The following is a 17,496-nucleotide window of genomic DNA, read 5'->3' on the forward strand; positions in this document are numbered from 1 at the left end:
AAAAGGAAAGGGAGAACAGGAATCTTTGATGAGAAGTTAACTTGTCAACAATAGAATTAAAAAGCCTTTTGTAGCACATACAACACCCACTCATTTCTTGGAATTTTGGTTTCCTTGACTTACAAATAAAGACATCTTAAAAATGGCTAAGTTCTTAATTCTATAGTAGTCTTATTTCCTGATATATTACTGTCGCCTTCTGACAACACACATTATTAATACAATGCAAATTCAAAAATTGCTTGCACATGAAATAAAACACTGTGGTTTATAACTGTCTGCAGTCAGTTACTGATATGTTCAATTCATTTACTAAGTTATGGCACCAAACGCATCACTAAAATCTTCTAAATATTAAATGCCATTCTTACCTTTCGAGCAAAATCTCCTTTTCCTTTGCTGTAAGCTTTATTCTCCAGAAAGTCATACACACAATGGCCTAAAGCTGGGGAAGCTTTCATAATTTCAGGATTTAACAACAACTAAGAAAGAAAAGATTAATTGTAAACTTTCAGCTTCTTCCAAAATACATATCATATATTTAGAAACAAGTCATATAATTCATTTCATATGATAAAGGTTTTTAATACTGTATTCAGCAATCAAATTTATATATTTGTACAAAAAAGTGGCAGTTTTGAATGCATTTTCTTCATTCTCTCTCTAAACATTACTTCAAGATGAGTATCGTTACAGAGAGGGAAATAAAAAAATTGATTATGAAGTGCTTAAGAAGGATCTATCAGTCCCACACTATTTTGTAAAAGGCATCTTTTTTGGTTATCTTGAAACTAGTGTCTAAAATTAGTAGTCACACTGTAATCAACACTTAGGAAAAATATTGAAATAAAATATGTAACCATACATATTACAAATGCAGGTTGTTAGACAATCTGGACAGCTGTTACATTTCATAGCATTTTGTTTACTCTCACTCCCTCTTAGAATTTTACTTAGGCCTGGTCAACATTAATGCTGTAAGTCGATCTAGGGCACAGTAGTTAAGTTACGTAACTAATGTAACTTAAATTGAAATACCTTAGATCGACTAACAGTGGTGTCCACACTACACTATGTCGATGCGAGACGCTCTCCTGATGACAAAGCTTCCGCCTCTTGTTGAGGTGGATTATAGACATTGACAGGAGAGAGGTCTTCCATCGACTTAGCATGTCTTCACTAGACCTGCAAAATTGACTTTGCTGCATCAATAGCAGCAGTGTTGATTTAGCATGGTAGTAAAGACATCTGAAACAAAAAAACTTTTCAGACAACTGTTCCCTGTTGAGCCAAAAATTTTAGAGATCAGTATTATCAGTGAGTCACTTAGAAATGACACAACTGAACTCAACATCAGAATAATGGAAGAAAAGAGTGGTTAAACACTTTAAAAAAATGACCAAAAGACAAGAATATTGTTTCAGTCAAGCTGAGCAAAATTACCAGGACTACATCTTCGCTGCAGCTGAAAGGGTGATTTGCAGCCCTATGTAGATGTACCAGGCTATATTAAAGCTAGCTAGCTCATTAAAAATAGCAGCAAGGATAGGATGGTGTGGACTTTCATGAAGGCAGCACAAGCAAGTATATACCCAGGGGAGTCAGGCAGGCTTGTGCAGCTTGCGTTATGTCCTCACTGATATTTTTAGCAAGATAGCTAAAAGAAAGGTATCATGGATACATCTACACAAGCTACAAATCACACCCCCAACTGCAGTGTAGATGTAGACTAAGTCTGAAAGTTGAGCTGGGAGTGGGAAAATGAAGAAGGATGCTGAGCTAACAGTGAGAGGGGAAAATTTAACAACTAGAATAAAGTTTTACTGTTCTATTTATAGTATAAGAGGAGGGATACTCTTCCTTAAGCAGTAAACCACTTTCAGTCATTAGGATAAACTACTTCAGTTAATCCAACTCAAAACTGGGTTATTAACACCTTATAAAACTAAGCATCTGCGTCCCCCCCACTTATACTTCAATTATTTAAGTTCTGGTCACTGAAACACAGATGATCCGAGTTAAATTTAGCATTTACCTTCAGCTGTGACATTTACAACATACTTGTGTTGTTCCAAATCAGGGTATTTTATTAAGACAATCTCATGGTGACTGAATTAACATTTAGTGGAATAGCTGATGGAGAACTATTAGTTTAGGCAGACAGCTATAAGCATGAAGGAAAATTTGAAACTGGACTAGTCAAGAACTTACCTGCAAATATGCATTTAAATCTTTTTTCCTCTTCTCTAAAAATTCTCTGTCCATGTTGTTAAATGTCCTTTTGCCAGGAAGCTTTAATATACTTGCTAGGTTTTCAAACTAGAAAAAAAAAGAATTTTTTTTAATATTGTGTTTTTTTAATCGATTGGAAGGCCAGAAGGACCCATTACATCATCTATTCTGAACTCCAGCATAACGTGTCAACTTGAAGCACCCACTTATTTTTAAATTAGAACTGTACAAAATATTCACATAGAATAGATCATAAAATCTGCTCAAACTGAGCTTGGGTTTAAGAGTTAATATTCTGTGAATTAGTCAGAAGGAGCTAATATGGTTTGCACATTGGGAGCATCTGCAAACCCCTTCAAAACGTCCTCCTGCCTCCTCTCCAAGTCAGCCAGCTTGCTGCCATTCTCCACAAGTCCTCAGAGGCTCTGCTTACCACTGTAGTCTTCTGGGGAAGTGGCCTCCTTTCTACTACTGCTGCTTCCACTCTGTAACTGTCTGGGCCTATGCCACCGTCTTTTGGGAGGTCACATAGTTGACTGCATACTGTATCTTTTGGGGAGCAACACCAGTTAGAGAAGTTAAACAGCCCCACACCTGAAAGTGACCACTGTCACATTAAACCCAGAGCAAGATAGGCATAACCATAACACACAGCACACATGCAAAGGAATCCACGGTTTCTCTAGCATTCACATGCTAGGCAATCAAGTCTCAATTCTTAGCATGTGGATTCTGGGAATCAGAGTTACCCTTCATTATCGCACTAAACCTCAGAGGCCAATCATCTGCTCTTGGGCTTAGGGTAGCAGCACACATATTGGTGAGGCTAAAGTGCCTTTCTGTCCCACTTCTTTTAATGGAGGAGAGGTTTTTTCTCTCCTCCGCAAAGACCTTGTATTTTAGGGAGATAGTGTCTTCCCATGGCAATATCCTAGAATATTCAAGGTTGTAAAAATAGAACCTGAAGACTCAGACAATGCTCTTCATGCTCAGCAAACCCACATTTTCCATTAGAAACATCTAAGAGGCTGGTAGGAACCTGTGCCTTCTGAAGGGGTAAGTGGAATTTAGTTAAGAACCACCTGTGGGAGTGAGGGAATGACTGTTTTCAGGATGTGTGAACTCTAGAGTCCAATCAAACAGGGAACGGTTGGTTCATTTCCAGTTCCTGCAAAGTGAACTCCAGGGTTTAGTCTGTGAAGACCACCAAACCCTGCAAGGTTCCCACAGCTCTAAACTAATTACAATGTGTAGGAAGAGCTGTGTAGAACCATTTTCCCTTTTGGCTTTAAGTCTAGTTCACTCTAAAAATGTGTGTCACATAGATAAACTACTAGAGAGGCAGACACAAAATACCCTGTTAAAACTAGACTAATCAGAAGCCCTAGAATTGGAAAATAGGCTACCAAGCATGGTTAGTTGGTTTCAATGGCACCTCTCAGAATTTATTAAAACACTAACTTCTAGAAACTGGAAGCAACCCTATAGTATTTTCAAGATGCAGCATGAAGGTCAGAAAACAAAAAATGCTAACAGAAGCTCAATCCAAAAAAACCCACTAAAAAGTAAATATCTACACTATTTTATAGTCTGACAAACTGTTTTAAATTAAGATCAGACCTTAAAGCACTTTTTTAAAAACAAAGACATCTTTATAAATTTGTATTTCATGTACAGCAATTTTCTGATTCACCACTTAGTTACATTTCAAACAGACACCTAAACTATCCCTATTGGTCTAAGATGATGTTCTTATTAATGCACCCGGAAAAGCTGGTTTCAGTATCAGAAGAATTTTGAGCTCCCTCTTCCTGTCCAGCCACCCAATACAAATCCTCTGCCCTTTGCTTCTAGGGTGGGGGTTGCTACAATCTGAAACCAGTGCCACAAGCCAGCTTTGTGAAATTTGAAGAAAAATAAAAAAGAGTTACCAAACATCCCAACCCTCCTTTATGACCGCACAAATACTTATAACTCATTTCTGGGCTCTTATTTATAATAAAATATTAGGCCTAATTCAAAGCTACCACATGGGCCTAATTCAAAGCTACCCTGCTCTGAATCAGCTAAGACCATTGCACTACAGAGGAGATTAATTGTCTCAGGATAATTAAAGCTTTACTTCTTCCTCACTATTCAACCCCAGCTCTGGATGTTATTTGTTTTTAGAACATCTCTATTAATAATGTGGTGATTCTTTCTGCTAGCTAAAAATTAAATATAAAAAAACAAAAGCCACAGGACTAGGTTTCCTATGTGTACAAGCTGTGCTTGTGAATCAGGGTGCAGGGGGGCTGCAAGTCACTGGCTATGGCTCCCTGATCTAGCATTGGCAAGCCCCTACACAAGTGAGAACACCTGAGGGGCTGCTTTAATTTATGCCACTGTTGCAAAGTCCTTTAAGAACCTTCACTAGCCTAAGAGGGTAGCTGTAATAGAACTCTCGTAGCATACTTCTATATTGAAGAGCACAGGAGAAACATCAGCATCATAGGTACTAACAAGTTACTTACCACACAATGGCATCTAAGATATCTCACTTTTTCCAAATGGCTAAAATAGGAAATCTCACTGTGTGGTAATACATGGTAGTGTTGCTTTTTAAATCTGTAGATTCAAGATTTTAGATCTTGAAAACACCAACAGATAATACATAATTTATAAAAGGTTAAAAAGTGGATTCAAAAGAAAGGCCACAGTATGCAAATATTTATAGTTTATAAAATTGGAAGATATGCAGATTAATGAAATACTCTGTGAAAGAGCAAGATTTGTTAGCTAACTTTAATACACAATAGCATTGAACAGGTTTACAGCCTGTTCTGTACACACGTCCATAAATTACATTTATCTGCATCTTTAAGAAACTCAATTAAAAAATAAAGAATTTATAAGTGTCAATATTGTTGCTTTAAACTGTAGCCCAAACTATGGTGATCTAGAGACTAAGGCAAAACTCACTGAAGTGAATGGAAAGGCTATTACTGACTTCACAGGGCTTTTAATATCTCTATATGTACAAACTACATTTTTCTAGAATACATTTTATCAGCATGGGGACAACATCAACTACACATCTTTACCCTCTGCTGTAAGAAACCTAACACAGCTGTTTCAGCTTCATGGATTCCAGGGTGTGTTATGTCTTTTTTTTTTAAATAGATATTAATCCTGCAGAGAGGAATGGGTGCAAAATTGATATACTGAAATATATTATTCTACATCCCCTGCTAGTCAGTGAGTCAGACTTGTCCAACTCTGATAACAGTTTTTATAATCTAAAAAAATATTTAACCTATGTACAGCTACAAATTATTAAATATACGTTGTATGAGTACAGTATATGTATATTAGGGATGTAAATAGTATGTAAAAAAAGTAACTGTGTAAGTGATTAAAATTCTATCAAAGGTTTAACCAGGGAACTAGAGGTGCAGGGGTGCTGCAGCAGTTTTACGTGGGGTCCCAGCAGCTGGGACCCCAGGCATGCAGGGCCAGCAGTTGAGTTTAATCGTTAACTGAAACCAATAAGCATCAAGCTTATCGGTTAACCAGTTAAACTTTTACATTGTGTGTGTGTGTGTGTGTGTGTGTGCGCGCGCGCGCTTACTCTTCAAGAAGTTGGCCATTTCCATTTTAAAATGTTATTTTGACCCTATAAAGCCTGACATGGCAACAGAGAAATCATTAGGAGTATTAAACCTATTTACACTTCTGTTACCAAAAAAATCGGGTAAATGTATGCTACAGAGCAACAGTTATGCATAGTTAAAGGATTTATATAGTCAACAATCTCAACTGCTACTAAGATGTGGTTCAAAAACATTCGACTCCTTTAAAAGCATTGTGCTGTTAACACTTATTCATGTGAGCAGGTTCTACTTTGTACCAGCTGGTGAATTACAAGTCTTTGCATTTTTTTTTCTTTTATTTTATGGGGGTTAAGAGTATGAGAATACAGGCAAAGCAATAAAAGGCAGATTGTCTAATAGTATATATAACTGCCAACAGCTGTCCCCTTCCTAGACCTCACAGATCCTTAGCATTTCATTTAAAAACCTAAATGGCCCATTTCCCAAGCTCAGTTTTTATTTCTTAAGCTCTGTGACAAATGCAACAAATGAACTAAAGAACTGTTCCATACCGACTACACTTCCACTGTGAACGTAAATTTTTCTATAGAAAGTTAAGTATCAAAACATGTCAACCAAATAATTCTGAAGATAATACAATTTTTTTCATTATTCTTTGGTGGTTAATTCTAAAGACACCTATAAAAAGCATCTCTTTACTTGACCAAATACAAAAAAGGCTTCAATCACTAATATACAAAAAACTATTTCCTTTTAAAAAATATAAAAGTATAAGGCTCAGTGCAAATCCTTAACATTAATCATGAGAAAATGTAATTATATATTACACAAGAGCACAAACTCAAATAATTGAAATTCATTATCTAATACAATTTTCAACAGTTTTCAATAGTCCTACTTGACGAACACTTGTTTTGCCTGACTAGCTAGGGAAATGGTGTTCATGCTATAGAATAAATTTCGCAATATGTTACCAACATATTGGGGGGCATGGGTCTGGGGCTTGCTGTGTTCTGGCACCGTAGCCGGGGAGCAGGATCAGCGGTCGCGACACGTGGATCCCAGAAGCAGCGGCATGGCCCCACTCTGGCTCCTATATGTAGGGGCAGCAAGGAGGCTCCACTCGCCACACTGCCCCCGCATCTCCAATTGGCCGGGAATTGTCCCCAATAGGAGCCAGAGTGGGGACATGGCCGCTGCTTCCACAAGCCGCTTGAGGTAAGCGCTGCCCTGAGTCTGCACTCCTGAGCCCCTCCCGGGCCCCAACCTCCTGCCCCAGCCCTGATCCTTCTCCCGCCCTCCGAACCCCTCAATCTGAGCCCATAGCACCCTCTTGGACCCCAAACCCTTCATCCCCAGCGCCCACCCCCCCCCAGCCGGAGAATGCATCCCTTCCCGCACTCCAACCTCACTCCGAACCCCTTGGTCCCAACCCAGTTCACCTTCCTACACCCCAAACTCCTCAACCCCAGCCCCACCCCCAAGCCCGCACCCCAGAGCGCTCACACCCCCTTCCACACCCTGCACCCCCACCCAAGAAGCCCCCTCCTGAACCCTGAACTCCTCATTTCTGACCGCACCTCCTCCTGCAGCCCAACCCTAATTCTGTGAGCATTCACGGCCTGCCATACAATTTCTATTCCCAGATGTAGCCCTTTGGCCAAAAAGTCTGCCCACCCCTGAATTAAGGCCACACAAATGACAAAGTTATATCAACTTTTAGTGGCCAATTCTAAAACAATGCTATGGCTGCTAAGACACAACCATGCCTTTCAAAGATATAAACAGTCATAAGATTAAACAGTCTCTATGGGACCAGTTACCTGTTCAGTTATCCTCATGTGGAAGTCATGGAAGTCACTGTAGCGACGATACGTTTTCCATATCTCTTCACTAGTTGGATTTCTCCGATGTACAGTGATCGCATACAGTGCATATGTCTTGCCATGGTCGTTGCATACTCCTGCCACAGCATATGGGTTATAGTCAGCATAAACTAGTAATTTAAAACAAAAACGAAGAGGAAAGAGAAACACAAAACAAGGAGGAAGACGAAAGGACACAAGACACATGAAATGGAAACATCTGAAATGACAGACCTGGACACAAAAATGGATGCAAGCAATAAACCCTCTGTAGATGGCATCCTCCAGAGACTCCCATATTGTGTAATCATGAATCTTTAGCTTAGAAGAAAATTATACATTGTATATATATGCGCCTCAAGCTAAGGAGTCAAGTAGCTCGAGATGAAATGCAATTATAGGCGGGGTGCAGATAGTGATGCCTATAGATAAAGTTGCTTGACACTTTCCATTATAAAAGACGGTTACTCACCTTTGTAACTGTTGTTCTTCGAGATGTGTTGCTCATATCCATTCCAGTTAGGTGTGCGCGCGCTGCGTGCACATTTGTCGGAAGATTTTTACCCTAGCAAACCCCGGTGGGTCGGCTGGGTCGCCCCCTGGAGTGGCGCCACCATGGTTCCGGATATATACCCCTGCCGACCCGACCGCTCCTCAGTTCCTTCTTGCCGGTTACTCCGACAGTGGGGAAGGAGGGCGGGTTTGGAATGGATATGAGCAACACATCTCGAAGAACAACAGTTACAAAGGTGAGTAGCCGTCTTTTCTTCTTCGAGTGCTTGCTCATATCCATTCCAGTTAGGTGATTCCAAAGCCTTATCTAGGCGGTGGGGTCAGAGTGAGATGTCGCGGAGTGTAATACTGCGGAGCCAAAGGCTGCATCATCCCTGGACTGCTGAACCAGGGCATAATGAGAGGCGAAGGTATGGACCGAGGACCAGGTAGCTGCGCGACATATCTCGTGGATGGGCACGTGAGCCAGGAAAGCAGCAGATGAGGCTTGAGCCCTGGTAGAGTGGGCAGTGAGGTGGCTCGACGGAACATGAGCCAAGTCGTAACAGGTGCGGATGCAAGATGTCACCCAGGATGAAATCCTCTGTGAGGAAACGGGTAGGCCCTTCATACGCCCTGCCACCGCGACGAAGAGTTGGGGGGTTCTGCGGAAGGGCTTCGTCAGCTCGATATAAAAAGCGAGTGCCCTACGGATGTCTAGGGAGTGCAGTTGAAGCTCTCTGCACGATGAATGTGGCTTCGGGAAGAAGACCGGAAGGAAGATCTCCTGGTTAACATGGAACGCCGATACCACTTTGGGGAGAAAGGCCGGATGTGGTCGCAACTGCACCTTGTCCTTGTGGAACACAGTATATGGAGGGTCCGCCGTGAGAGCCCGAAGCTCGGAAACTCGTCTTGCCGATGTGATGGCCACGAGGAAGGCGGTTTTCCAGGACAGGTAGAGAAGGGAGCAAGTTGCTAATGACTCGAATGAGGCCGACATAAGTCTGGTAAGAACCAGGTTGAGGTCCCAGGTCGGGGCGGGGCGGCGTACCTGGGGGTATAGGCGCTCCAAGCCCTTGAGGAATCTAGATACCATAGGATGCGAAAACACCGAGCGGCCATTCTCCCCTGGGTGGAAGGTAGAGATGGCCGCCAAGTGCACCCTCAAAGATGATACCACTAAGCCCTGCTGCTTAAGAGACCAGAGGTAGTCCAAGATGGTGGGGATGGAGACCTCGGCGGGAAGAACGTTGTGCTCTCCACACCAGCATGTGAAACGCTTCCACTTGGCTAGATATGTTGCTCTAGTGGAAGGTTTTCTGCTACCTAAGAGTACTTGTTGCACTGGGACAGAGCAACGCAACTCAGACTGGGTCAACCACTCAGGAGCCATGCCGTGAGATGGAGGGACTGTAGGTCTGGGTGACACAGTTTGCCGTGGTCCTGGGTTATCAGGTCCAGGTGAAGAGGTAGTGGGATAGGGTCGGCTATTGACAGGTCTAGCAACATGGTGTACCAGTGCTGCCTGGGCCACGCTGGAGCGATCATGATCAAGCGGGCTCTGTCCCTGTGTATTTTCAGCAGGACCTTGTGGACGAGTGGGAACGGTGGAAAAGCGTATAGCAGGTGAGTCGTCCACAGTATCAGGAAGGCGTCCGCTATGGAACCCTGTGAGAGGCCTTGAAAGGAACGGAACATCTGGCATTTCCTGTTCTCGCGGGACACAAAGAGGTCTACACGGGGAAATCCCCACTTCCGGAAGACTGAAAGAATAACGTCCGGACGAAGTGATCACTTGTGAGAAAGGAAGGATCTGCTGAGGCGATCCGCCAGAGTGTTCCGAACCTCCGGGAGAAAGGACACTATGAGGTCTATGGAGTGGGCTACCCAAAAGTCCCAGAGTCATAAGGCCTCCTGACAAAGGGTCGAGGACCTTGTCCCACCCCGTCTGTTTATATAGTACATGGCTGTCGTGTTGTCGGTGAATATTGACACACAACAGCCTTGCAAGTGCTGATGGAACGCCTGGCAAGCAAGGCAGACTGCTCTCAGCTCCCGGACATTGATGTGCAAGGTCAGTTCCTGAGATGACCAAAGGCCTTGAGTGCGTAGATGCCCGAGGTGAGCACCCCAACCGAGAGATGATGCGTCCGTCGTCAGGGATGCAGAGGGCTGGGGCGGATGGAACGGCAGCCCTGCACACACCAGGGAGGGGGTCAGCCACCATTCGAAGGAGCTTAAGATGCTCGGGGGAATGGTGACGATCATGTCTATGGCATCCCTGCCTGGTCGGTACACTGAGTTGAGCCACGATTGGAGGGGATGGAGGCGTAGTCTGGCGTATTTTGTCACAAACGTGCAGGCCGCCACGTGACCCAGGAGACCGAGGCAAGTGCGAACCGAACTCAACGGAGCAGCTTGCAGACTGTGGATGATGGCCACCATTGCTTGGAACCGGGGCAGCGGCAAGCAGGCTCTGGCGAGGTTGGAGTCTAGGGTCGCTCCTATGAAGTCTATCCTCTGAGTGGGAATCAGAGTGGATTTTTCCGCATTGATCATTAGGCCTAGATGTAGGAAAAGATCCTTGACAATGCCGACGTGATGGATCACTTGTGCCTCGGAGGCCCCTCGGATGAGCCAGTCGTCTAGATACGGAAAAACGTATATCCGACGGCGGCGGAGGTGGGCAGCGACTACAGCCATGCATTTCGTAAATACTCTTGGGGCTGTAGAGAGTCCGAACGGTAGGACCGCAAACTGAAAATGTTGGTGGTTGATTACGAACCGGAGGAACCTCCTGTGAGGTCGGTAGATGGCTATGTGAAAATACGCATCTTTCATGTCGAGGGCGGCATACCAGTCTCCAGGATCCAGGGATGGGATGATGGTCCCCAGGGATACCATACAGAACTTCAACTTTATCATGTATCTGTTGAGTTCCCACAGATCCAGGATGGGTCTGAGACCCCCCTTTGCCTTGGGGATTAGGAAGTAGCGGGAGTAAAACCCCGTGCCCCATTCGTGTTCTGGTACCTCCTCTATGACTCCTTTGGCAAGGAGCATCTGCACGTCCTGGAGGAGGAGCTGCTCCTGAGAGGGGTCCCTGAAGAGGGACGAGGAAGGGGGGTGGAAGAGGGGGCATGAAATAAATTGGAGGTGGTACCCAAATTCCAGCGTGCGTAAGACCCAGCGATCTGACGTTAGCCGGGATCATGCAGGGAGGAAAAGGGAGAGGCAGTTGGAGAAAGGAGGAAACGGATCCTGTGACAATACTGGTACGACGTCCTCGGGCGCACCTTCATAGGACAGTTTTGGCCCTGTGGAAGGTTTGGAGGAACCTTGGTTCTGGCCCCCTTGGTTGCTTGACTGCCTCCGGCGACCGGTTCTACCCCGCCTTCTAGCAAAGTCCTGTCTCTGTCTGGGCTGAGAGTAAGAGCGGTGTGGCTGGGGGCGGAAGGGCCTGGGCTGGGTCACTGGCGTGTGCATGCCTAGTGAGCGCATAATGACCCTGTTATCTTTTAGGCTTTGCAGCCTAGGGTCTGTCTTATCTGAGAACAGGCCTTTAGAGGGGAGGTCCTGGATTGTATGTTGGAGCTCCGGGGGGAGGCCTGAGACTTGCAGCCAAGAGATACGCCTCATAGTAACCCCGGAGGCTAGGGTCCTGGCCGCTGAGTCCGCGGCATCCAGGGAAGCCTGGAGGGAAGTTCTAGCGACCTTTTTTCCCCCCTCATCCAGGATGGCCGCAAATTCCTGTCGGGAGTCCTGCGGGAGCAACTCCTTGAATTTGTCCGCCGCCACCCAGGTATTATAGTTATAGTGGCTAAGGAGGGCTTGTTGATTAGCCACGCAGAGTTGGAGTGCCCCTGCAGAATAGACTTTGCGTCCCAGCAAGTCCATGCGCCTCGCGTCTTGATTTCGGGGCTGGAGCCTGCTGGCCATGGCGCTCTCTCTCGTTGACCGACTGGACAACGAGGGAGCAAGGAGGGATGTGGACGTATAAGTATTCATAGCCCTTGGAGGGCACCATATATTTACGTTCCACTCCGTGGGCAGCAGGTGGGACAGAGGCCGGAGACTGCCAGATCGTGTTGGCATTGGCCTGGATCATCTGTATAAAGGGGAGGGCCACTCTCGCGGGGGCATCAGATGATAAGATGTCCACCACTGGGTCCTCTACCTCCGGGACCTCCTCGACTTGCAAGTTCATATTCTGTGCCGCACGCTGGAGGAGGTCCTGGTGGGCCCTCAGGTCGATTGGTGGAGGGCCTACAGACGATGTTCCGGCTACAGTCTTGTCAGGGGAGGAGGATGAGGAGAGACCTGGTACAAGTGGGTCAGTCGAGGGCTCTTCTTGTTGGACAGCCTCTATCTCCCTTGGGATCTGGGAATCCTGAGGCTGGACCGACACTTCCTCCGAAGCAGAAGGAGGAGGGCGACTTTTATCATGGCTTCCGGCACCCGGTGTTCTGATGTGGCAGAGTGCGATGGACCTGGATGCACACCTTGGGCCTGATGATATGCCCAAGGTGTCCAGAATGCCCACTGTTGAGGTCCGTGATCCTGAGCCTGGGGCTCGTGGAATATCGCAGCGGGCACATTGGCGTCTTTGTCTTGGGCATACGCACTGTCCGCCTGCAAAGACACGGATGGGTGCCGGGATGGCCAGGGAGGAGCTGAAAGACCCTGGTACGAGCCCCTTTCTCTCGCCGTTGGTGATCTCCTTGGCACTGGGGAACGGTACCTGGAGTCATACCGGTGCCAAGAGCGAGACCGGGACCTGAGACTGGCGCGGTGCCAGGAGGTTGACCTGGATCTCGAAGGTCTGCGGCGGGAACGGCTGCGAGAGTCGCGATGCCGAGAGCTGGAGCGGTATCAAGAGTAACGGCCGGAGGTCGAGATGTCGATCTATGCCGCGAGTACGACCGGTACTGAATGGGCGAGCGGTGCCGTGACTGCGAGCGGCATCGGGACCGTGATCGTCAATGAGACCGCGAACGGCGCCGGGACCTGGATCGTGATCGGTGCCGGTCTGCTGAGCCGACTGAAGGAGGCCTCATTATGGCTGGCTTGCCTCTGGAGTGTAATACCCGCACCGGTGGTGCCGGGGGTTGAGGCAGGACAGACTCAGTCATGGCTACAAGGTCCCTGGCTGTGGAGAATGTCTCCGGTGCAGAGGGGACCGTAAGCTCAACCACAGGCCGCAACAGGGATCTCTCAGGGACCGGACTTGACGGCCCCCGCGGGACCGGAGTCAACGGTACTGCAGCAGTCGGTGCCGCAGCAGGTGCAGGTGGCCGAGGGCGCAGAGGTAGAGGACTTTGACCTCTTCTGCTTTGGGGAGAGAGATCGGTGCAGAGCAGGACCCTGAGCCGGAGATGGCTGGTGCCGCGGTGTTTTGGCGGTGCCGGCACGGTCCGGTGCCGGAGGAGCGCTGCTAGCAGTGTGCTCAGCGGTTGGTGCTGAGGACGGAGGGTTCAAAGCTGCCTCCATGAGGAGATTCTTTAGGCGAAAGTCTCTCTTTCTTTGTCCTCGGTTTAAATGCCTTGCAAATATGGCACTTACCTGTAATGTGCGATTCCCTGAGGCACTTTAGACAAGAGTTGTTGGGGATCGCTTGTGGGCATCGGCTTATGACAGGCCGAGCATGGTTTGAACCCCAGTGAACCGGGCATGGACCCCAGCACCGGGCGTGGGGAAGGGGCTAATGCCCAAACCCCGCTGAACTATATACACTAACTATTTAAGAACTATTAAAGTAACTATATAACTATATATAAAACCAACTATATACAACAAAGATAGCGAAGAAATAAGGAGTAGCTAGGGAAGTGGAGGACAGCTAAGCCGCGCTCCACTGACCAACACTGGCGGTAAGAAGGAACTGAGGAGTGGTTGGGTCGGCAGGGGTATATATCCGGCGCCATGGTGGCGCCACTCCAGGGGGCGACCCAGCCGACCCACCGGGGGTTGCTAGGGTAAAAATCTTCCGACGAACGTGCACGCAGCGCGCGCACACCTAAGTGGAATGGATATGAGCAAGCACTCAAAGAAGAAGATCCTGTTTTCAGTTACTTATAACTTTGCCAAACTTAGATAATCTGGGTTGGAACTTTGTTTTGTTTTAAGTTTCAGCTAAAACAGCTCAACTGAGTCTGAGAACAAAGGTAGCGAAAAAATATTTTGACCATGTTAAAAAAATATCTTAAAACCATTCATGAAGAAGCTCTAGCATTGCCATGCCATGGAACAGGGACCTTAAATTTGGCAGGGGGTAGCACTTGTGCCAGAGAAGCAGTTTTTGTTATCTTCACAAATATTCACCCAAATTTGGCTGTGTCATAAGCCTTTAAAAAAAATCACAGTTCATACATGATCAATAGAAACCTGTTAGAGCTTGGAAGCTAAATTGTATGATTTCATGTGCTCCATCCCCTCATAGCCCCAACAGGCCTAAGAACTGCACATGTATCATTCCCACGGAATACATGGGTATGCCCCATCCAGGGAATATAGGGGCTGTGCAAGACTTATCCTGCAACTGCTCCTCACAGCTGCCAGGAGCCATTGTAGCACTGGGCACAGGAACTAAGAGAAGGGAGATTGTCTTTCCTGTGCTCTCAATGGGGGGGGGGGGGAAATGGGGTGGAAGGGTAGGAGGGGGGGCAGCGATAGGGCAGGAACTGCCCTGGGGACAGGGGCAAAAGGAGAGAGGGAGAGGCTGGGTGAAGAGGGGGGAGAGACAGGAGCAAAAGGTCTACCACCACTAAAGTACACTCCCCTGCAGAACCTGGACTTGAACGTACTATTCCCGAGTCTCAACATTATTTTGCTGTCTAGAAAACAGCTAAGAAATCCACTGGCAAATGGTGCCTCTCCAACCCACTTTAGTAACAGGTACACACATAAGACAACAGCATTCTACTGCTACCAGGTATTCCATTACCCCAAGTGTTAGAGAACAGTGTGGTGGATCTAGATATTCCAACATTGCTGAAGGCCCATACAAGGGTTGATATGTTTCCGCATGATGATGTTTCTTCTTAAAATTTTAAGATGAGGAAATTAGATTAAAAACTATGTAAGAAGAATGTTCAGGTCGCAAAAAATCAAGCACTCAAAAGCAACAAAATATCAGAATTAAGGTTACCCCTGCAACTTTAATTTTGCCTCCTTATGTATATGTATTCTAATATAGTCTTTAATTACATGATTACATACTATTTATTTCACAGGACTGCTGCCTCATTCAATGAACAGAAAGGATGTGCTTACTGAATGGGAAACTATTCAATATTTTCTTTTATCCTCATCATTCAGTGTGTAGCATTATTTACTGCACGCTATCCAAACCCTTCTCTGAATATAGAAATATTAATTTCCTCATGGGAAATTCTTTCCTCATGTCTTAATAATTGTGAATGTATTTTCACTACAACACTGTGAAATAAGGAGGTATTATTCCCATTTTACAAACAGGGAACTGAGGCACTGAGATTAAAGCCAATATTGTCAGAAGTGTCAACTAATTTTGGGTGCTCTACTTGAGAAACCTTATTTGACATTTTATAGAAATTCATATGTTCAGGACAGAGCTTCTATTGACCTCAGCTGCAGTTATGAGTACTCAGGTTTCAGAAGGTTGAGTTTTTCTGAACTTGATGTTCTGAAAGTGCACAACCTATCACTCAGCAACCTTAACTCTGTGTTAACGATGTTTTCTGCCATTGAATTTACTAGCTTTTTAAACAGAAAGAGAAATGTTTGTTGGTAGGAGTCAGTGGTCATTTAAGCAGCTGTAGTTCTCACCTAGTTTGTTGCGAATATGCTACTGTGGTGAGATAAGAAAAAAAATTTCTTAGCTTTATTACTACTCTGGAGGGAATTCTGTGCCAAAAATATAAAAATTCTGCACACAATATTTTAAAGTTCTGCAAAATTCTGCAAATTTTGTCAATAAATAAATGTGGAGGCTCCGGCATGGCAGTGGGGAGCACAGGACTCTATGCCAAGCACACTAGGCAGGCAGACTCAACCCAGCAGGATCTAAGTGTGGAGGGGCTTAGTGTGGATAGACCCGGGTGTGGGGTGATGGGGTTCTGTGTGGGGCTATCTGGGTGCAGCTTGATGGAGGGTGCAGGGGAATCTGAATGAACAGGGGCTTGTTGGGGGATGGGTTCTGAGTGCAGAGGCAATGGGACTCTGCAGGGGGTCCAGGTGAAGGTGGCTGGGGCTCAGCAGGGGTAGTCTGGGTTTGGAAGGCTCAGCAAGGACGGGGGTATCCAGGGGTGTGTCTAGATGCTGGTTTGTTGGGGCTCAGCGGGGTCAGGGGAGTGAGTCACGGTGGTCCAGGTGCAGGTGGTGTGGGGCTTGTTGGGGGGGGGGGAGTTTGAATGCGGGGGTTGGCGGGGGGCTGGGTGCAGGGGGTGAGGATTGGCAGGGTGATCTGGGCATGAGGTGGGTCCACATGCACAGGAGTTGGGTGGATGGGGGAGCAGCTCTGTATAGTGACCCCTCCCCTGACAGCGGAAGAGTGATGGGAACAGGAAAGCATGGAGCTTCCTGCAGCTGGAGAGGTTTCTGGGATGGGTCTGACTCAGCCCTGGTCACTCCTTGGGGGGAGGGGGGAGGGGAAGAGGAAGTCCCGTCCTCCCCAGCCCAGCTGGGACTAGCAGCTGAGCCTGGCACAGGGCAGGAGCCACTGGTTGGGGCGCCCCATCCCCTCCCTTCCCCCCAGTGATTCACTTCTCTGCTGGCTGCTCTGGACGCCTGAAACAACACACCTGTGCTATTGAGAAGTGGTACATGACTGCTTTTGTGGCTTCCTTTGCTTCCCCACCAGAAAATCATTTTTCTGCGGGGAAGCAAAGAAATCTACGGGGGACAAGAATTCTGTGCACGTGCAGTGAGACAGAATTCCCGCAGAAGTAATTTAATATAATGATTTTCATGAGTATGTCAAAGAATTTTACATCATTATCCCCATTTTACAGACGGGAAACAAAGGCACAGAGAGGTGAAATGACTTGCCCCAGGTCATCCAGCAGGCCAGTGACAAAACTAGTAATAGTCCCAGTCCACACTGTTGCTATGTAATTCCTCAATACTCTTCCCCCATCCTGTATTTTTTGTTTGAGTGGAAAAGGGATAATGGTTATGCTTTGAAATGTTTGCAATGTGTAATTATTAACAAGAACAGTGAGAGAAATCTCATCCATAGTGTATGTATGTCCCAAAACCTTGATAGTTTTATTACATGACAGTTGCAATAACTTTAAGGAACTGAGAGAAGACTGATGTGTTGTCTCCTTCTA

At 46.2% G+C, this 17,496-nt stretch overlaps 1 protein-coding gene across 4 annotated transcripts in view; it reads right to left on the reverse strand.

Annotated features, from left to right (window-relative positions):
* Positions 1 to 17,496, reverse strand: part of SNX13 (sorting nexin 13) — a 164,941-nt gene that overhangs the window by 26,242 nt on the left and 121,203 nt on the right. For all 4 annotated transcript variants that reach the window (XM_039523420.1, XM_039523421.1, XM_039523419.1 and 1 more), the window contains 3 exons: positions 7,649 to 7,788; positions 2,212 to 2,319; positions 372 to 482 (listed from right to left, as the gene is read on the reverse strand). In XM_039523420.1, coding sequence (XP_039379354.1) covers positions 372 to 482; positions 2,212 to 2,319; positions 7,649 to 7,788 — 359 coding nt within the window. The remainder of the gene's footprint in view (positions 1 to 371; positions 483 to 2,211; positions 2,320 to 7,648; positions 7,789 to 17,496) is intronic.

Source organism: Mauremys reevesii, linkage group 2 (genome assembly GCF_016161935.1).
Source record: "Mauremys reevesii isolate NIE-2019 linkage group 2, ASM1616193v1, whole genome shotgun sequence".
In the NCBI taxonomy this organism is placed as follows: Eukaryota; Metazoa; Chordata; order Testudines; family Geoemydidae; genus Mauremys; species Mauremys reevesii.